The sequence below is a fragment of the Loxodonta africana genome, chromosome 19, assembly GCF_030014295.1.
Source record: "Loxodonta africana isolate mLoxAfr1 chromosome 19, mLoxAfr1.hap2, whole genome shotgun sequence".
Taxonomy (NCBI): domain Eukaryota; kingdom Metazoa; phylum Chordata; class Mammalia; order Proboscidea; family Elephantidae; genus Loxodonta; species Loxodonta africana.
Window position 1 is genome coordinate 41,112,880 of NC_087360.1, and position 20,518 is coordinate 41,133,397.

The 20,518-nt window shown below is 38.6% G+C and overlaps 1 protein-coding gene across 2 annotated transcripts in view; it reads left to right on the plus strand.

The window, feature by feature from the left end:
- The window catches only part of PINX1 (PIN2 (TERF1) interacting telomerase inhibitor 1), a 162,941-nt gene that overhangs the window by 30,180 nt on the left and 112,243 nt on the right, over window positions 1-20,518 (plus strand). For both annotated transcript variants that reach the window (XM_003412451.4, XM_010592334.2), the window contains exon 5: window positions 8,229-8,321. In XM_003412451.4, the coding sequence (XP_003412499.1) occupies window positions 8,229-8,321 (93 nt within the window). The remainder of the gene's footprint in view (window positions 1-8,228; window positions 8,322-20,518) is intronic.

The following is a 20,518-nucleotide window of genomic DNA, read 5'->3' on the forward strand; positions in this document are numbered from 1 at the left end:
ATGGTCCAGAAATTGCCTCTCAATAGAAAGCTGGGGTCATAGGACTTATGTCATTTGTGTCCCGTCACTCAGGGATCACAGTCCTGTGCTGCCTATTGTGCACTGGAGCATAATAGTTCTTTATATGTTTTGTTTTCTTATTTATGGTGGAAGGGTACGTTCATGGCAGTTACTCTTTCACAGGCAGAAACAGAATCCTCCCCCATGCTCTTTTTAAACCCCTTTCTGACAGGTTTTCACCTTTACCACATTACAGCAACTGCTCCTACCAAGGTCGCCAGTGGTGCCCACATTGGTGAATCTAGTGGTCATTTTTTAATCCTTACCTTACTTGATTTGTCAGTAGCATATGAAACAGATGTTCACTCCTTCTTGAATCACTTTTTTCACCTGCTTCCTGGACACCTCAATCTCCTGGTTTCTTTCCTGCCTTGCTGTCTACTCCTTCTCAGTCTCCGTGGTTGATTCCCCTCATTCCAAGCCTTGTAATGTCAGGGGCCTTGGAGTTCAGTCCTTGGCCCTCAATCTGTCATCTACACTAAGTCTTTTATTGATATCATCCAGCCTCATGGCTGGATGTACAGTGACAACTTCCGAATTTATATGTCCTGCTTCACCCCCTCTTGTAAACTCCAGACTTGTGTTGAACTGCCTACTCAGTATCTTCATAGGATGTGTCAAAACCTTCTTACACTTAACATGTCTAAACTGAACTCTCTGCCTATTCTCCCTCAGCCTCCACCCTATAAGCTGTTTTACCCACACTCTTCACAACCTGTTTAATCGAATGTCTTCCCCTTATAAAAACAAAAACCCACTGCTTTTCCCCTTATAGATGATGTCAATTCAAGTCTTTCAATTGTTCAAGCAAAAAACCTGTGTCCACTAGAAATTTTGTTGGTTCTACCTTAAAAATACATCCAGACTCTTGACTTCTTCTTGTCACTTGCACTCTTATCATAATGATCTGAGCCATAATTATTTATTGTCTGGATTACCTTGATAACCTCTAAACCAGGGTCTCTCAGCCTTGGCATTACTGACAGTTTGGGCTGGATACTTCTTTGTTGTGTGGCGATGTCCCGTGCATTTCAGGATGATTAGCAACATCTCTAACCCCTACTCACTATATGCCACTATGGACCCTTTCCTCTGAGTTGTGACAGCCCAAAATATCTCCAGACATTGTTAAATATCTCCTGAGCAGAATCTCACCTGGCTATGAACCATGCTATATACACTGATGTTTCTCTATCTGTCTACAGGCTTCTTCAGTATGTTCTTAGTGTAATAGCCAGGGTGCTTCTTTTAAAATTGAAGTTAGTCTGTGCTGCTCATCTGTTCAGAATCCTCCACTGGTTCTTCTTTTCACTCATAATAAAAGCCAAAATCTCTTCAGTGGACTTGAGGCCTTATATAATATGGATACTCTTTACCTTTTTGACTTCATCTCCTGCGTCTCTCCTTGCCCATTCTGTTTTAACCGCAATGACCCCTTTGCTGTTTCTTGACTACGTCAGGCATGCTCCTGCCTTGGGGTTTTTATACTAGCTTCTCTCTCTGTGGAACACTCTTCCCCAGATATTTTCAGTTTACCTTCTGAATAAAGTCCACACTTCTCCCAATTTAAAATTGCATCCTATTCCTCAATTCCATTTTCGGAAGTCAATCTAAAATTGATAAATTAAGAAATAGTAGCATAAGCGTATTATTTAGAAATATGGAAGTAGAACTTAGAGGAACTAGCTTCCCTAGAAGAGTCTAGGGAAGGATGGAGCAGGGGCATGCTATATATATTTTTTAACAGCTTTATTGAGATATAATTCACATACCATACAATTTACCCATTTATAGCGTATAATTCAGTGGTTCTTTATATATTCAGGAGTTGTCACCACTATCGATTTTAGAATGTTTTCATCACCCCTAGAAAATCCCCATGCCCATTAGCAGTCATCCCTCATAACCCCCCAAACCTTCTAGATCCTAAGCAACCACTAATCTATTTTCTGTCTCTAAAGATGTGCCAGTTCTAAGACAGAAAGTTCATCAATATGATTAATGGCATTTATGAAAAACCAACAGCTAACATTATACTCAGTGGAAGAAGTTTGAGGTTGAGAACCAAACAAGGATGCCTGCTCTCACCTCTCCTATTCAATGTTGTACTAGCCGAAGCAGTAAGGCAAGAAAAGAAAAGATAACCAAATTGGAGAAAAAGTATAATTATCTTCATTCAAAAATGACATGATCCTATATATAGAAAATTCCAGAGAATACACAAGAAAGCTTCTAGAGCTAATAGAGGAATTTAGCAAAGTTGCAGTGTACAAAGGTCAGCATGCAAAAATCAGTTGGATTTCTATACACCAGCAATGAAAAATCTGAAAAGGAAATTAAGAAAACATTTCCATCTATAATAACATCTTAAGGAATAAAATACCTAAGAATAAATTTAACCAGGGGTGTGAAAGACTTATGCAATGACAACTGTGAAACACTGCTGAAAGAGATAAACCCTCAACCTCAGTGCTGTCGAGTTGAAAGAGATAAAAGGAGACCTAAACAAATGAAAATAACATACCATGTTTACCAGTTGAGTGAGTTAATATTGTTAAGATGTCAGTACTACCCAAAATGGTCTATGGATTCAACACAATCCCAACCAAAATTCCAACAGCTTTCTTTACAGAAGTGGAAAAAAAACAATCCTCAGTTTTATATGGCATGACAAACCAAAAACCGGACCCATTGCTGTGGAATCGATTCCCACTTATGGTCACCTCTTGTGTTACAGAGTAGAACTTCTCCAGAGGGTTTTCTTGGCTGTAATCTTTATGGAAGCAGATAGCCAGGCCTTTCTTCTGTTGTGCTACTGGGTGGGTTTGAACTGCCAAACTTTAGGTTAGTAGTTGAACACAAACTTTAGCTCTAAACCGGTTGCCATCCAGTTGATTGTGACTCACAGTGACTGTACAGGACAGAGTAGAACTGCCCACAGTTTCCAAGGCTATAATCTTTCCAGAAGCAGGTTTCCACATTTTTTCGAACCACAGACCTTTTGGTTAGCACCTGAGCACTTAACTGCTGTGCCACCAGGGCTCCTTTCTCTTTCTCTAGTCCAGTTCAAGCCAGTCCTTTTAAACTGCCAATGCCAGTACTGAAAAGACTTTACAATATTCCCTTTAAGTGAAAACCTGTTCCAAAGAATGGACCTGGAGAGCTAATAGATTACTTTTCTGTCATGTCATCTTTGTAAATATAGTATCTTCATCCAGGTGAATTTTTGGTCACAGTCACACGCAGTTACACATTCAATACATTACTTGTATTAAAGCTGAAACATAGATGACACAATAATCTTGTGACATATTTTCCTACCATAATAATATTTTTAATTCCTTAAGATGGCTTACCAAACTTGCACAGTTCACCTTTTAACTAATCAGAGATTCATGCTGTCCCCGTTATAGTATTGTGCAAAGATTCTAGAAATAACCTTTATTCCATTGTGCGACACAAACATTAATTTTGAAAAATGACCCTATCTTAGCCAGTTACTTGCTATCAGATTTAACTTAGCTTTTTTATGGATTTATTGCTTTAGGAAACGCTTGTAACTTCTACCAGGTATTATATCACTCATGATTTTAAATATTTTTGGAATTAAATTGAGTTGCTGGTAACCTGTTATCCACAAAGTGTGGCTTAGGGCTTGGATCTTTAAAATCCCATGCTAACATATCTCCTAAGAGAATTTTGAAAAACATTTGGTACCCTGTCTCACATATATGTATTGACATCTGTAATTTTCTTGATTGTAGGTTTAAGTAGTTGCAAAGAGTGTAATTTCTTGTCTATCTGAAAATAGTGATATTTAAAAAATGAAACCATCATACCACTCTTAAATGTGTCCAGTGAACAATAAGTGGCATTTGAAAATAAAGTCATTATATCAGTCCTAAATGTGTCCAATGAGCAGTCCATACCGTAATGGTTTTAATACCCATTGTCATCTATTTGAAAATACATGAACAAGTCCTTCTCTAATATTGAGAAATATATTTCATTCTTCCTTTTGTCTTTGGGAATAGTATTTCCATTTCACATAATCTGTATAATTTTATGTTAATTTATTTTTATGCTGAAAAGTTTTTTTTTAATTGGTCACGCTGTTATAAATTTTGATATTTAATTATTAAACAAAACAGTGAAATCTTTTTGAAAACGTATTTCTTAATAAGATAGAATGGGCTGGTTTAGATGCTTTGATTAAAGGATGCTTCCCTGGTGCCAGTATTTTGGCTTGTCCTTGATGATCCACGGCAAGAGGAGAGTTGTCTTTCTTTTGTAAAGTGGGAGGAGGACATTTGTGGAAGAAGAACCAGATTGAGGCATCCACTCAAACTCATTGGTTTTAGGGAAGAGTGCTTATGGAAATGTAGATAGAAATTGATTCCCTTAGGAATTATCCATGTTGGATATCCCTTGGAGGTCGTGTACTCCCAAGCCAGAGAAGCTGCCCAGGTGATTCTTACATACTCTCAAGTTTAGGAGCAACTCTGCTGGGGACTCAGTGTAGTAGATAAGAATTGAATCATGTCTGCCTGGGTTTGGATGCCATCGTAGCCACCTACTCGATGTGCCTTTATTTAATCCCTCTATGCTTCAATGTCCTTATCTGTAGTAATAATAATAATAACAGCTACCTTATAGAATAGTTTTAAGAATTAAATAAGATTGTGCATATAAAGTTCTTAATCTGCTGCTTAGCACTTAATAAACCTTCAATTGATAACAACTACTTTTAAGCTGATAACTTCCTAGATGATTCGTGTTTGGAACATCAAAATTGAGAATGTTATGTGCCATACAAAGTATTTGACCACAAAAAGAGAAGAAAAATTTATTATTGGGATGTCTTGGAAAAAAATTCCAAGCTACTCCTGGGAAGTGGCTGCAGAGGTGGCTGTTTCAGATTGTTGATATAATTAAGCCATGGTAGACATTTTCTGAAAGCTTGGAACAGCTATCTTTGTATTGTTCAGTGCCTTATTATATAAGTCACACATTTTTTGTTTTTGAAATAAGTAACTAATGCCTAGAAGGGATTGTAGTTAATTTGACTCAGTGACACCTAACAGCAACATGTTGCACAATGGACATTTGCTCGTTTTGCTCTAGTACTAAAGGGAAATTTTCCTTTTTTTCATTTCTCTAATCTTTTATCTAAATTTCCTTATAACATAAGTATAGGAAAATTCAGTCTTTTTCTACTTTTCTACCTATTAGTTCAGTTTCTGTGGTACCGTGCTATCTAAACTTGAAAAATAAATGTGAGGGAAGAACACGGAGCTAATTGATATCCTATAATTAGCGCTAACCCAGGATCTACTTGTTCTGGTGTTTCAGACAAGTAAATACTTTCTGGCTCATGTTTTCCTCTTTTGTCAAAGGGATACCCACATGAATATATCCGTCTGTGATTTCATTTTGCTACTGTTTTTTCTGACCTTTATAAGTAAGCCTCTCATGAAAGCCGGTGTTTGCAGCATTGCTCAGTGCCAGCTCTGCTCCTGCATACTTTACCTGATGATCATCTCTAATCTGTTTTTTGTTTATTATTTAACCTGTCTATGAGTCAGAATCGACTCAACGGCAACAGGTTTTTTTTTTTTTAAAACCTTTATTTACTTTCTTAAAAAAACTTTTTGTTTTGAAACAATTACAAAGAGTCCTAAGTGTCTGTGATGGTTAAGATTGTGTGTCAACTTGGCTAAGCCATGATTTTCAGTGGTTTGGCAGTTATATAGTGATGTAATTTGGAAGTTATGTAATAATGTAGTCATCCTCCATGATGTGATCTGATGTGATCAGCCGATCATTGGTAAGGGGTGTTTCTTTGGGAGTGTGACTTGCATCCGATATACGTATGGACGTTCTGGCAAAGCTTACTTGCTTGCTCTGGATCCTTCATCCGACTTGTCATCCTCTGACCTCTGTTTCATGGGACGTGAGCCAGCAGCCTTCCTCCTGACCTGCAGATCTTGGGATTGATTGGTTTCTGTAGTCCTGTGAGCCAGCAGTCTGCCATCTGACTGCTGATTCTGGGATTCATCAGCTTCTGTAGCCCCGTGGGCCAACAGCCTGTCATCTGACCTGCCAATCTTGGGTTCATCAGCCCCTGCAACACACATGAATCAAGAGAAGCCTTCAGCCTGATGGTTTACCCACAGATTTGAATCTTGCCAGCCTCCACAGCCACGTGAGGCATTTTCTTGAGATAAACCTCTCTATATATATTTATGTATACACTTCACTGGTTTTGCTTCTCTAGAGAACCCAGCCTAAGGTAGTGCCGTTCACTCAGCTTCCCTCAATGGTGACATCTTACATAATATCAAAACCAAGAAATTGACATTGGTATGTTAGTGTTAGCTTTAGAGGAAGTACACAGAATGCTCCTTAGAAGCGAGGATGGTGAGACTTTATCTTGCTTAGTTTGGACAAGTCATCAGGAAAGATCAATTGCTAGCAAAGGACGTCATGGTTGGTAAAGTTAGAGACTCAGTGAAAGCAAGGGAAATCCTCCGTGAGATGGATTGACATAATAGCTGTAACAAGGGGCTCAAATATTCCAGCAGTTTTGGGGATGGCACAGGACTAGGCAACATTTCATTCTGTTATACATAAGGTTGCCATGAGTTGGCACCGACTCAGTGGCAACTAACAACAACAGTATGTTACTGTTAACTAGATTACAGACCATATTCACTATTTTTTAAATCTTCATTCATTTGTGTGCATACATCTATTATTCTATGCAGTGTTTATCACATGTGTAGATTCATGTAATCACCACCATCATCAAGCTACAGAATTGTTCCGTCACCACAAAAGAATTGCCTCATACTACCCCTTTGTATTCATACCCACCTTATACCGCCCTGGAGCCCTGGTGGCACAGTGGTTAAGAGCTTGGCTGCTAACCAAAAGGTCAGCAGTTTGAATCCACTAGCTGCTCCTTGAAAACTCTTTGGGGCAGTTCTGTTCTGTCCTGTAGGGTCGCTATGAGTCATAATTGACTTGACGGCAACAGGTTTCGTTTTTTTGGCTTTTACGATTCTCTGCCTCCCAATACCACACGCTTGTCCTTGTCCCCTAGAATCCATTAATCTGTTCTCCATCTGTCTTAGTCACCTAGTGTTGCTATAGCAGAAATACCACAAGTAGATGGCTTTAACAAAGAGAAGTTTACCCTCTCATAGTCCAGTAAGCTAGAAGTTTGAATTCAGGGTGCTGACTCCAGGGGAAGGCTTCCTGTCTCTGTTGGCTGTGGTGGAAGGTCCTTATCATCAGTCTTGCCTTGGTCTAGGAGCATCTCAGCACAGAAACCTCAGGTCCAAAGGATGCACTCTGCTCCCTGCACTGCTGTCTTGGTGGTATGAGGTTCCCAACTCTTTGCTTGCTTCCCTTTCCTTTGATCTCTTTTAAGATTAAAAGTGGTACAGGCCATACCCCAGGGAAACTCCCTTTACGTTGGATCAGGGATGTGACCTTTGTAAAGGTGCTAAAATTCCACTCTAATCTTCTTTAACATAAAATTGTAATCACAAAATGGAGGACAACCACGCAGTACTGGGAATGATGGCCCAGCCAAGTTGATACACACATTTTTTGGAGGACATAATTCAATCTATGACACCATCACTGTTTTTGTCATTTTGAGACTGTTAGGTAAGTGGACTTATGTAGTATATAACCTTTTCAGATTGACTTTTTTTTCCCCACTAAACATAATGCCTTTGAGGTCCCTCAAGGTTGTATGTGTCAATGTATCAATACTACATCCCTTTTTATTGCAGAGCAGTATTCCATTGTATAGGTATACCAGAGTTTGTTCAACCCTTTGTCCATTGAAGGACAGTTGGGCTGTTTCTCCTGTTTTGCTATCAAGAATAAAGCTGCTGTGAACGTTTGTGTACAGATTTTTGTGTGAACACAAGTTTTTATTACTCTTTCTCAAGGGTTTTATACATTTCTGGAGAATATCTTTGTCTGATCTGTAGTACACATTTTAAGAAAAATATTCCTAATCATTTTGATTAGAGGTTAGTAAGTGATAAGTCTCCTAAAATTTTTATTTGATTAAGACTGTGTCACTATAAGAGAATAATAGAGAATGGGTTTACATAGATTTTAATGTAATACTTTTCATCATTTTTTAGACTTCTCGGACAACAAAGAGAAGAAATCTTTTAACCTTGAAGAAAAGTCCAAAATTTCAAAAAACCGTGTTCATTATATGAAATTTACAAAAGGTAGGATTTAGCATTTCTTTAATGGTTGTTGAAATATATATGTTCATACTGAGTTTCTGAAAGCATTTTTAGCTGTGAATTCTCATTTTATGCGCAAAGCGGGGTAAGGATGCACATCCTGACTGGATTGACCTAAAAAGCAGTGCTGAATGTCTAAAATGTATTGTGAATCACCTGGGGATCTTGTTAAAATGCAGATTCAGATTCAGCAGAGCCGAGGTGGAGCCCATGATTAGGTTTTACAAAGCTGAAAATGGAAGTCAACTTGCTGTTTTGACGACGAAAGGGATTTTATGTAGATAGATAGGAAAATAAAGAAAAAAATTGCTCAACATTTTTATTTACATTCCCGTTATTCGTAGCTTAATATTGATGTTGAATAGGTCCTCATCTACCAATTTAGAGAACTATACTCTACGTTAAGGTCTCCAATATGATAGTTATCACTACTGAGTTGGCCCTTGTATTATTATCCCACACAATTTCTCCTTTTCATGGAGTATTAACTTAGGTTTTCCGTGGTTATTGCCAAGATAGTGTTAGAAAACATGTTTGAGAAATGGTAAATTCAATGTTTATTTTCCCCAATACTGGAAACCCTGGTGGCGTAGTTGTTAAGAGTTTGACTGCTAACCAAAAGGTTGGCAGTTCGAATCCACCAGGCGCTCTTTGGAAACCCTATGGTCTTGTAGGGTCGCTGTGAGTGGGGATCCGCTCCACAGCAGTGGGTTTCAGTGTGGTTTTCTTCCCAATATAGTTATTTGTGAGTGCAGTTGTTCTCTCTGACCGCTAGGTGGTGGTCTTGCATTGGTAAGGAAGAAACAACTAAACAGCAATTCCTGAAATGTTTTCTGTAGAACAGCATAGTGAATTAAGTGTACTTTCCATCCACAAAAGCCTGTTTATTATATAATATATTTAAAGTGGAGTATTATGATAAGTGTGCTGTGATACCTAATCATCATTTGATGTTTCTTCTATGGGAGATTAGATATACATTTTTATCTCAATATTCCAGGAAAACACATCTCTTAACATATCTTGTTAACATGATTGAGGATTCCCTGACTCCTAGTACCCACTTAAATAGTAGTGGGAGCTGGACCTCTTGTTGCTCTAAATATTGATAGTGGTTCTCATGATTTTGGACCAGGACTCCAACAAGATAGGTCTGGGTTTGGTTTAAGTGAGAGGCCATGGCAGAACTGAATGGATTCAGAAGCTTCTGGAATGTGTGCAAGGAGAGATTGGTATTTTCCCCTTTACCTTTCTCAACACCTGTGTTTTATATGGCTCTTTCATGTCATCCTCTTCTTTCTCTTAGATTGGAACCTTGTATTATGTTATATGGCTTATGACCAGGGTTTCTCTCCAGCCCAGCCTGCTGCAGAACAGAAAACAGTCCTTGTTAGCCCCTCAGTCTAACAAGTCCTCCATTTTGAGGAGATGGTAGTCACTTCACACCCATTGCTTTAAACATCCCTCCTTTTTTTTGTTAGACCCTATTTATAGAAAAAAATAGAGATAAGTGGGGGTGGGAAGGAGGAAGCAAATTAATGAAATTAAGAGTAGCCTGTAACTTTTGGTAAGGCAGCCTTTTATACTTTCACTTTTGTAAGTAGAATCTTCAATTTTCCTTCAGTATCTAACTCCAAGCATGATTTCATCTGAAGCATTTGATCTAATAGATAGCTGGAGTATCTGCTTTCTATTTCTAGTTAAGCCATTCCTTGTTGAGTGACCCTGTCAAACTGCTTGGTGTATTGTGCCTTCATTTTCTCTCCTTTCCAGTTAGGTTTGCTTATTTATTAGCCTTCCTTGGGGAAGAAGGGGGGAGATGTGGAGAAGACAGTGTAAAGATATATTGTCTGAAATTGAAAATAAGTAGAAAAAATGAAAGACAAAAAATCCAGGTAATGAAGAAAATATTTACCTTCCAACTTTATAATCTACAGTAAATATTTATTTTACTTAAAATTCTTTTATTACTAAAAGTAATATTTTAGAGGAGATACTTTTTTTTTTTTAATGTCATTGGGTATGAATGACAAACTAAGTTTCCTCTAAGATGGACTATAGATCATGGGAAACTTGGTCTCTGGTCATTATTCTCATTAACAGCTCTTGACTTCAGACAAATCATTTATTAGTCATGTAACTTCTTTCAGACTCAGTTTCCTCTTTTGTAAAATGAGGAAAAAATAAGTCCCTACTTCCTTCTAAAACAGGTACTATTTTGTGATTGATCAGAAATGACCCTTTCATGGAACTTTTAACTTTCAACATTATGGATAATAAGGATTTTAGCCTGTGGGTAGACTCATAACATGAGATTAACTAATTCACTTAGTTCATGAGAATGATTTATATTGTAACTCTGTATATGATTCAGGAAACTAAAGCACAGAAAGATGGCATTTTATAGAACTTGGTGATGAGTGAAGATAAAAATATTTTACTTTAGTGAGATTACAGTAGCAAATATACAGCGAGGCATTGGCAAGAGATTATTGTTTTTTTCCCACTGGTGCAATGGATAGGTGAAAAGTTGCATAAGCTGTAGTTGTGCAACTTCATCGTGGTAATTTACCCGGACTTCTTATCCCTGTGACAATTTATAATACTTTGCTTCTTAAATAAAGAAACTACATGCAAAACGCATTTTTCACATAGTTGGCTTGCTAGTCTAGAAATACAGAATTGTAGTATTCATAGTTAGATTCTGGTGGTGGATGTTAGAGGAGCATTAAGTTTCCTCCTCTGATTCTTCTGGCATTTACCCATTGCCATTGTGTTGATTCTGACTGATGGCAACCCCATGTGTATCAGAGTAGAACTACACTCCATAGGGTTTTCATGGTTATGACCTTTTGGAAGCAGACCACCACTCCTTTTTTCCAAGGCACCTCTGGGTGAGTTCAAACTGCCAACCTTTCAGCTAGTACTTGAGCACTTAACCATTTATGCCACCCAGGGACTCCTCTTTTAGCATTTAAGTGTAAAGGGGTACCATCACAGCCTTTTTGAAAATTTACATTGTCTTGTTACTTGTGACTAGGATGGCACAGTGGTTAAACTGCTCAGCTACTAACCAAAAGGCCGGCAGTTTGAGCCCACCAGCGGTCGTTCCACAGGAAAAAGATGTGGCAGTCTGCTTCTGTAAATATTTACAGCCTTCAGAACCCTATGGGGCAGTTCTACTCAGTGCTGTAGAGTTGCTATGAGTTGGAATCAACTTGATGGCAACAGGTTTAGGGTGTCACTTATTTAGTATCACACTCTGATTTTTTTTCAGTTTTTCTAACATTATCATTTTAATGAATTTTTCATTATCTCTGTGCTAGGCTTATTATCAGTCCCATTTGTTCCCCCCCCCCAAAAAAGAATATTGTTATATTTATCCTTCTTGATTGAGAAATGCAGACTAATTTTCTAGGCAATTGAAGCTACCTACATAAACCTTAAACATTTTTTAAAATTTTTATTGTGCTTTAAGTGAAAGTTTACAAATCAAGTCAGTCTCTCATATAAAAATTTATATACACCTTGCTATACACTCCTAATTGCTCTCCCCCTAATGAGACAGCACACTCCTTCCCTCCACTCTCTCTTTTTGTGTCCATTCAGCCAGCTTCTGACCCCCTCTACCCTCTCATCTCCCCTTGAGACAAGAGATGCCAACATAGTCTCATCTGTCTACTTGATCCAAGAAGCCCATTCTTCACCGGTATCATCATCTATCCCATAGTCCAGTTCAATCCTGTCTGAAGAGTTAGCATTAGGAATGGTTCCTGCCTTGGGCTAACAGAAGGTCTGTGGACCATGACCTCTGGGGCCATTCTAGTCTCAATCAGACCATTAAGTCTTTTTATGAGAATTTGGAGTCTAGTCTGTGTCCCACTGCTCTCCTGCTCCCTCAGGGGTTCTCTGTTGTGTTCCCTGTCAGGGCAGTCATGGGTTGTAGCTGGGCACCATCTGATTCTTCTGGTCTCAGGCTAACATAGGCTCTGCTTTATGTAGCTCTTTCTGCTTCTTGGGCTCATAATTACCTTCTGTCTTTGGTGTTCTTCATTCTCCTTTGCTCCAGGTGGGTTGAGACCAATTTATGCATCGTAGACGGTTGCTTGCTAGCGTTTAAGACCCCAGATGCCACGCTCCAAAGTGGGATGCAGCATGTTTTCTTAATAGATTTTATTATGCCAATTGACTTAGATGTCCCCTGAAAGCATGGTCCCCAAGCCTCTGCACCTGCTACTCTGGCCTTTGAAGCATTCAGTTTATTCAGGAAAGTTCTTTGCTTTTGGTTTAGTCCAGTTGTGCTGACCTCTCCTGTATTGTGTGTTGTATTTCCCTTCACCTAAAATAGTTATCTACTATCTAATTAGTTGAAAACCCCTCTCCTTCCCCACTCTTGAAACCATCAAAGAATCTTCTCTTCTCTGTTTGAACTATTTCTCGGGTTCTTATAACAGTGGTCTTATACAATATTTGTCCTTTTGCAATTGACTTATTTCACTCAGCATAATGCCTTCCAGATTCCTCCATGTTATAAAATGTTTCACAGATTCATTGATGCGTAGTATTCCATTGTGTGAATATACCGTAATTTATTTATCCATTCGTCTGTTGATGGGCACGTTGGTTGCTTCCATCTTTTTGCAATTCTAAGCAGTGATGCTACGAACGTGGGTGTGCATATATCTGTTCGTATAAAGGCACTTATTTCTCGAGGATATATTCCAAGGAGTGGGATTGCTGGATCCTATGGTAGTTCTATTTCTAGTTTTTTAAGGGAGCACAAAATCGGTTTCCAAAGTGTTTGTACCATTTTACATCACCACCAGCAGTGTATAAGTGTTCCAGTCTCTCCACACCCTCTCCAACATTTATTATTTTGCATTTTTTGTATTAATGCCAGCCTTGTTAGAGTGAGATGGAATCTCATTGTATCCTTTTGATTTGCATTTCTCTAATGGCTAATGATCGTGAGCATTTCCTCATGTATCTGGTAGCTACCTGAATGTCTTCTTTAGTGAAGTGCCTGTTTATATCCTTTGCCCATTTTTCAATTGGGTTATTTGTCTTTTTATAGTTGAGTTTTTGCAGTATCATGTAGATTTTAGAGATTAGACACTGATTGGAAATGTCATAGCTAAAAACTTTTTCTCAGTCTGAAGGTAATGTTTTTACTCTTTTGGTGAAATCTTTGGATGAGCATAAGTGTTTGATTTTTAGGAGCTCCTAGTTCTCTGGTTTCTCTTCTGCATTGTTAGTAATGTTTTGTACACTGTTTATGCTATGTATTAGGGCTCCTAACGTTGTCCCTATTTTTCCTTCAATAATTTTTATTGTTTTAGATTTTATGTTTAGGTCTTTAATCCATTTTGAATTCGTTTTTTTGCATGGTGAGAGGTATGGATCTTGTTTCATTTTTTTGCAGATGGGTATCCAGTTATGCCAGCACCATTTGTTAAACAGATTATCTTTTCCCTGTTTAACAGACTTGGGGCCTTTGTCAAATATCCGCTGCTCATATGTAGATGGATTTATGCCTGGATTCTAAACTCTGTTCCATTGGTCTAGGTATCTGTTGTTGTACCGGTACTAGGCTATTTTGACTACTGTGGCCGTATGATAGTTTCTAAAATCAGGTAGAGCGAGTCCTCCCACTTTGTTCTTCTTTTTCAGTAATGCTTTACTTCTCTGGGGCCTCTTTCACTTCCGTATGAAGTTGGTGATTTGTTTCTCCATCTCATTAAAAAAATGTGGCTGGAATTTGGATCGGGATTACATTGTATCTATGAATCGCTTTTGGTAGAATAGACATTTTTACAATGTTAAGTCTTCCTATCAATGAGCAAGGTATGTTTTTCCACTTGTGTAGGTCTCTCTTGGTTTCTTGCAGTAGTATCTTGTAGTTTTCTATGTATAGGTCTTTTACATTTCTGGTAAGATTTATTCCTAAGTATTTTATCTTCTTGGGGGCTATTGTAAGGGGTACTGATTTGGTGATTTCCTCTTGGATGTTCTTTTTGTTGGTGTAGAGGAATCCAACTGATTTTTGTATGTTTATCTTGTATCCTGATACTCTGCTGAATTCTTCTGTTAGTTTCAGTAGGTGTCTTGAGGATTCTTTAGGGTTTTCTGGGTATAAGATCTTGTCATCTGCAAATAGAGATATTTTACTTCTTCTTTACCAATCTGGATGCCCTTTATTTCTTTATCTAGCCTAATTGCTCTGAGTAGGACCTCCAGCACAATGTTGAATAAGAGTGGTGAAAAAGGGCATCCTTGTCTGCTTCCTTATCTCAGGGGGAATGCTTTTAGACTCTCTCCATTTAGAGAGATGTTGGCTGTTGGCTTTGTATAAATGCCCTTTATTATGTTGAGGAATTTTCCTTCTATTCCTATTTTGCTGAGAGTTTTTATCATGAATGAGTGTTGAACTTTGTCAAATGCCTTTTCTGCATCAATTAATAAAATCCTGTGATTCTTGTCTTTTGTTTTATTTATATGATGGATAACATTGATAGTTTTTCTAATGGTGAAGCATCACTGCATACCTGGTATGAATCCCACTTGGTCATGCTTGAATTATTTTTTTGATATGTTGTTGAATTCTATTGGCCAGCCTTTTTTTTTTTGTGTGATTTTTATTGTCCTTTAAGTGAAAGTTTACAAATCAAGTCAATCTCTCAGATAAAAACTTATATACACCTTGCTACATACTCCCAATTACTCTCCTGCTAATTAGACAGCCCGCTCCCTCCCTCCACTCTCTCTTTGTGTGTCCATTTTGTCAGCTTCTAACCCCCTCTACCTTCTCATCTCCCCCCCAGGCAGGAGATACCAACATAGTCTCAAGTGTCCACCTGAACCAAGAAGCTCACTCCTCACCAGCATCCCTCTCCAACCCATTGTCCAGTCCAATCCATGTCTGACAAGTTGGCTTCAGGAATGGTTCCTGTCCTGGGCCAACAGAAGGTCTGGGGCCATGACCACTGGGGTCCTTCTAGCCTCAGTCAGACGATTAAATCTGGTCTTTTTATGAGAATTTGGGGTTTGCATCCCACTGTTCTCCTGCTCCCTCAGGGGTCCTCTGTTGTGTTCCCTGTCTGGGCAGTCATCAGTTGTGGCCAGGCACCATCTAGTTCTTCTGGTCTCAGTATGATGTAGTCTCTGGTTCATGTGGCATTTTCTGTCTCTTGGGCTCGTAATTACCTTGTGTCCTTGGTGTTCTTCATTCTCCTTTGGTCCAGGTAGGTTGAGACTCACGGATGCATCTTAGATGGCTGCTTGCTAGCGTTTAAGACCCCAGACGCCACTCTTCAAAGTGGGATGCAGAATGTTTTCTTAATAGATTTTATTATGCCAGTTGACTTAGATGTCCCCTGAAATCATGGTCCCCAGACCCCTGTATTGGCTAGACTTTTGTTGAGAATTTTTACATCTAAGTTCATGAGGGATATAGGTCTTTACTTTTCTTTTTTTGTGGAGTCTTTACCTGGTTTTGATATCAGGGATGTAGGTGCTGGCTTCATACAATGAGTTTGGGAGTAGTCTGTCCTTTTATATTCTCTGAAATATCTTTAGTAGTAGTGGTTTTAACTCTTCTCTAAAAGTTTAGTAGAACTCTGCAGTGTAGCCGTGCAAGCCAGAGCTTTTTTGTTGTTGTCATTGGGAGTTTTTTGATCACCTTTTCAATGTCTTTTTTTGTTATGGGTCTATTTAGTTGTTCTACCTCTGTTTGTGTTAGTTTAGGTAGGTAGTGTGTTTCTAGGGATTCATCCATTTCTTCTAGGTTTTCAAATTTGTTAGAGTACAATTTTTCATAGTAATCTGATATGATCCTTTGATTTCAGTTCCGTCTGTTGTAGTATCACCCATCTCATTTCTTATTTGGGTTATTTGCTTCCTCTCCTGTTTTTTTTGTCAGTTTGGCCGATGGGTTATCAATTTTGTTAATTTTCTTCAAAGAATTAGCTTTTGGTCTTGTTAACTCAGTTGTTCTTCTGTTTTCTATTTCCTTAAGTTCTCCCCTAATTATTATTATTTGCTTTCTTCTGGTGCCCGAGGGTTTCTTTTGTTGCTCTCTTTCTATTTGTTCAAATTGTAGGGATAATTTGATTTTGGCCCTTTCTTCTTTTTGTATGTGTGCGTTTATTGATATAAATTGACCTCTGAGCGCTGCTTTCGCTGTGTGCCAAAGGTTCTGATAGGAAGTGTTTTCATTCTCATTGGATTCTATGAATTTTTTTATTCCATCCTTAATGTCTTCTGCAACCCAGTGTTTTTTGAGCAGGGTATTGTTCAGTTTCCTATTGTTTGATTTCTTTTCCTTGCTTTTTCTGTTATTGATTTCTATTTTTGTGGCCTTATGGTCCAAGAGGATGCTTTGTAATATTTTGATGTTTTGGATTATGCCAAGGCTTGCTTTATGACCTAATATGTGGTGTATTCTAGAGAATGTTCCGTGTGTACTAGAAAAGAAAGTAAACTTGACTGCTGTTGGGTGGAGTGTTCTTTATATATCTATGAGGCCGAGTTGGTTGATTGTGGCATTTAGATCTTCCATGTCTTTACTGAGCTCCTTTCTGGATGTCTCGTCCTTTACCGAAAGTGGTATGTTGAAGTCTCCTACTATAATTGTGGAGCTGCCTATCTCCGTTTCCAATGTTGTTAGAGTTTGTTTTATGTATCTTGCAGCCCTGTCATTGGGTGTATAAATATTTCATGTAGTTATATTCTCCTGGTCTATTGTCCCTTTTATCATTATACAGTGTCCTTCCTTATCCTTTGTGGTGGATTTAAGTTTAAATTCTGTTTTCTCAGAAATTAATATTACCACTCCTGCTCTTTTTTGATTGTTGTTTGCTTGATATGTTTTTTCCATCCTTTGAGTTTTAGTTTGTTTGTGGCTCTAAGTCTAAGGTGTATCTCTTGTAGGCAGTATGTAGACGGATCGTATTTTTTTAATCCATTCTGCCACTGTCTCTTTATCGGTGCATTTAGTCCATTAACATTCAGCCTAATTGTGGATAGGTTTCATGAATTTAGTGCTTTTATTTTGATGTCTTTTTTTGTGTGTCGTTGACAGTTTCTTTTTCCCACTTAATTTTTTTTTCTAAGTAGTTTATGTTTATATATTGTCTTTTCCTCTTTGTTGTTGATTTTGTTTCTGCTGAGTCTCTATTTTTTTCTCGTATTCTATTTTGATGAGTAGGATAGTTAGTCTCCTTTGTGGTTGCCTTAATATTTACCCCTACTTTTCTAAGCTTAGACCTAAGTTTTATTTCTTTATATCGCCCTGTCTTCCTCTGCATATGAAAGATCTATGACTACATTTTCTAGTCCCTCATTATTTTAATGTGGTCTTCTTGTACATGATGACATCACTGTTTCCCTGTTGTGAGCGTTTTTTATCTTGATTTATTTTTGTGATTTCCATGTCTGGGTTGACATCTGATTGCTTTGTCCAGTGCTCTAGTCTTGGGTTGATACCTGATATTATTGATTTTCTAACCAAAGAACGCCCTGTAGAATTTCTTGTATTTTTGGTTTGGTTTTTACAAAATGCCTAAACTTCTGTTTATCTGGAAATATCCTAATTTCACCTTTATATTTGAGAAACAGTTTTACTGGATATATGAGTCTTGGGTGGCAATTTTTTTCCTTCAATGCTTTATTTAAGTCATCCCATTGCCTTCCTGCCTGCATAATTTCTGCTGAGTAGTCGAAGCTTATTTTTATTGACTCTCCTTTGTAGGTGACTTTTCGTTTATCTCTAGCTGCCATTAAAATTCGCTCTTTATCTTTGTTTTTGGCAAATTTGATTATAATATGTCTTGGTGACTTTATTTTAAAATCTACCTTATGTGGAGTTCGATGAGCATCTTGGCTTGATATCTTCTCATCTTCCACGATATCAGGGAAGTTTTCTGCCATCAAATCTTCAACAATTCTCTGTGTGTTTTCTGTTATCCCTCCCTGTTCTGGTACTTCAGTCACTCATAGGTTATTTCTCTTGATAGAGTCCCACATGATTCTTAAAGTGTCTTCATTTTTTTAAATTCTTTTATCTGATATTTCTTCAAATATATTGGTGCCAAGTGCTATATCTTCAAGGTCACCAATTCTGCCTTCCACTTGCTCAATTCTGCTCCTCTGACTTTCTGTTGAATTGTCCAATTCTGTAATTTTCTCGTTTATCTTCTGAATTTCTGATTGCTGTTTCTCTGTGGATTCTTGCAGCAAGTTAAATTTTTCATTATGTTCTTGAAGAATCTTTTTAATTTCTTCAGCTGTTTTATCTGTGTGTTCCTTTGCTTGTTCTGCGTATTGCCTGATTTCCTTCCTGAAGTCATGAAGAGTTCTGTAAATTAATCTTTTGAAATCTGCATCTGGTAATTCCAGGAATGCACCTTCATCCAGAAGATCCCTTGATTCTCTGTTTTGAGAGTTTGTTGAAGCGATTATGGTCTGTTTCTTTATGTGGTTTGATATCGAGTGTTGTCACGGTGCCATTTATAAGTTATTATATTAGTTTATTTTGTGTTTGCTTACTGTATGCTAGTTTCTTGCTTTATTTTGTTTCGATATGCCAAAATGAGTTGCTTGAGTGAGCTAGCTTGATTATTTTCATCTTTGGAGCTCTGATGTCCTGTCACCAGATGGCTAGAGCAATTATCAGGTATGTGAGTCCATTCACTTTTCTTGTGTAGATTCAGCTCAGGTGTCCAGGTAGGTGGTCATCAAGTGTATGGGCACAGCCTCTGTCCTATAGTCTTATAGGGGCATGAGTGTTTGGTGTAGGTACTGGTATCTGGTTGCAGCAGGGGGTCACGCTCTGAACAAGGCAGGCAGCTAAGAACCATCCCCCGAGTGTTTCTGAGGAAATCGCATCCCTGTTCCCTAAAGCGTACAGGTGGGTGGGTTCTGCAGATGGACCACGGGCACCCAGCGCTTTCGGTTGTAAGGACTGGGAGGTACCAGTTATCCTTGGACCACTGTCGCCAGCGGCTGGGTGATCTGAGTGGAGCCACCAGTCTTTAGCCCCCTGATGTGGGTAGGTGAGGACCCTGTTTAATAGGCAAAACAATGTCAAATATCAAACACGCACCATACAGGTGAAGTAGTTGCAGTCTGCCAGCAAGGACCTATTCTCCTGAAATAGGCCCGCACAAGTCCATACAGGGAAAGGTATTGAAAGTCCACAGACCATTTATGCCTGGACAGGAACCGCTTCTGTCCTGAGCTCCCCAGGTTAGTGGAGCTGCCAATTATCTCTTCCCCCTGTTGTGAATTTATTCCTTCTCCAGTTCTGGGAGCATGGCTCAGGGTACTCAAATGGGCTTATCTCCGGCCCAGGGAAATCAATAGCCACTGAGTTTGGCTTGGGAGCGGGGGGGGGGGGGGGGGGGGGGCGGGGGAAAATATACGCAAGTAATTAGCTTTTGCTGAGAGCACCGTTCTCTGGTTCCGGAGATGTGAGTAGGCTGTGCAGCTGGCTGGTTTTTCTGAGAAAACTGTGGCCAAATGCTACCACCAGCTTACTGCAACCACTTCCAGGAATGGTGCCTGAGAGATCCCAGCGATTCCGGTCTGGCAACTCCTTTCCGCTTCTGAAGGGTGTCTCTCTCCCCCCGCCGCTCAGTCTGTTTTCTGACTTTGCCGTTGATGTTCAGGGCTCCTAGCTTGTTATAAATATAATCGTTTCACTTGATTTTTCGAATCTTTGTTGTAAGAGGGATCACTGGAAGCTTCTGGCTATTTCACCATCTTGGCCCTGCCTTGAACCATTTTATTTTTACAAATATATTTCTAAAGCCTATATTTTTTTGCCCTTCCTCCTTTAATCTGAGTAGATAAACTATAATTTCCACAGGTTTTGTGTGTGTATGAGCCTCAGTTATAATACAGTTTTCTCCTTAGAACTTGTTAGGTGATATATGGTTTTTTGTCCTTAAATTAAGTGGCTCTAAGTCACCATGATTCTTAAGTTCTTGCGCCTATTTTTTATAGTTTTGGTTGCTTCTGTTTTGGACTTCTTTGTGTTGTGTGTCTGACTATAGCAATAACATTCTTCCCTTTCAATTTTCTACTCTAGTAGACTGGAAAACCTGATAATCATGATGATTAGAAGGAAAAAAGCCAAACCCCTTGCCGTCGAGCAGATTTCTACTCATAGCCACCCTATG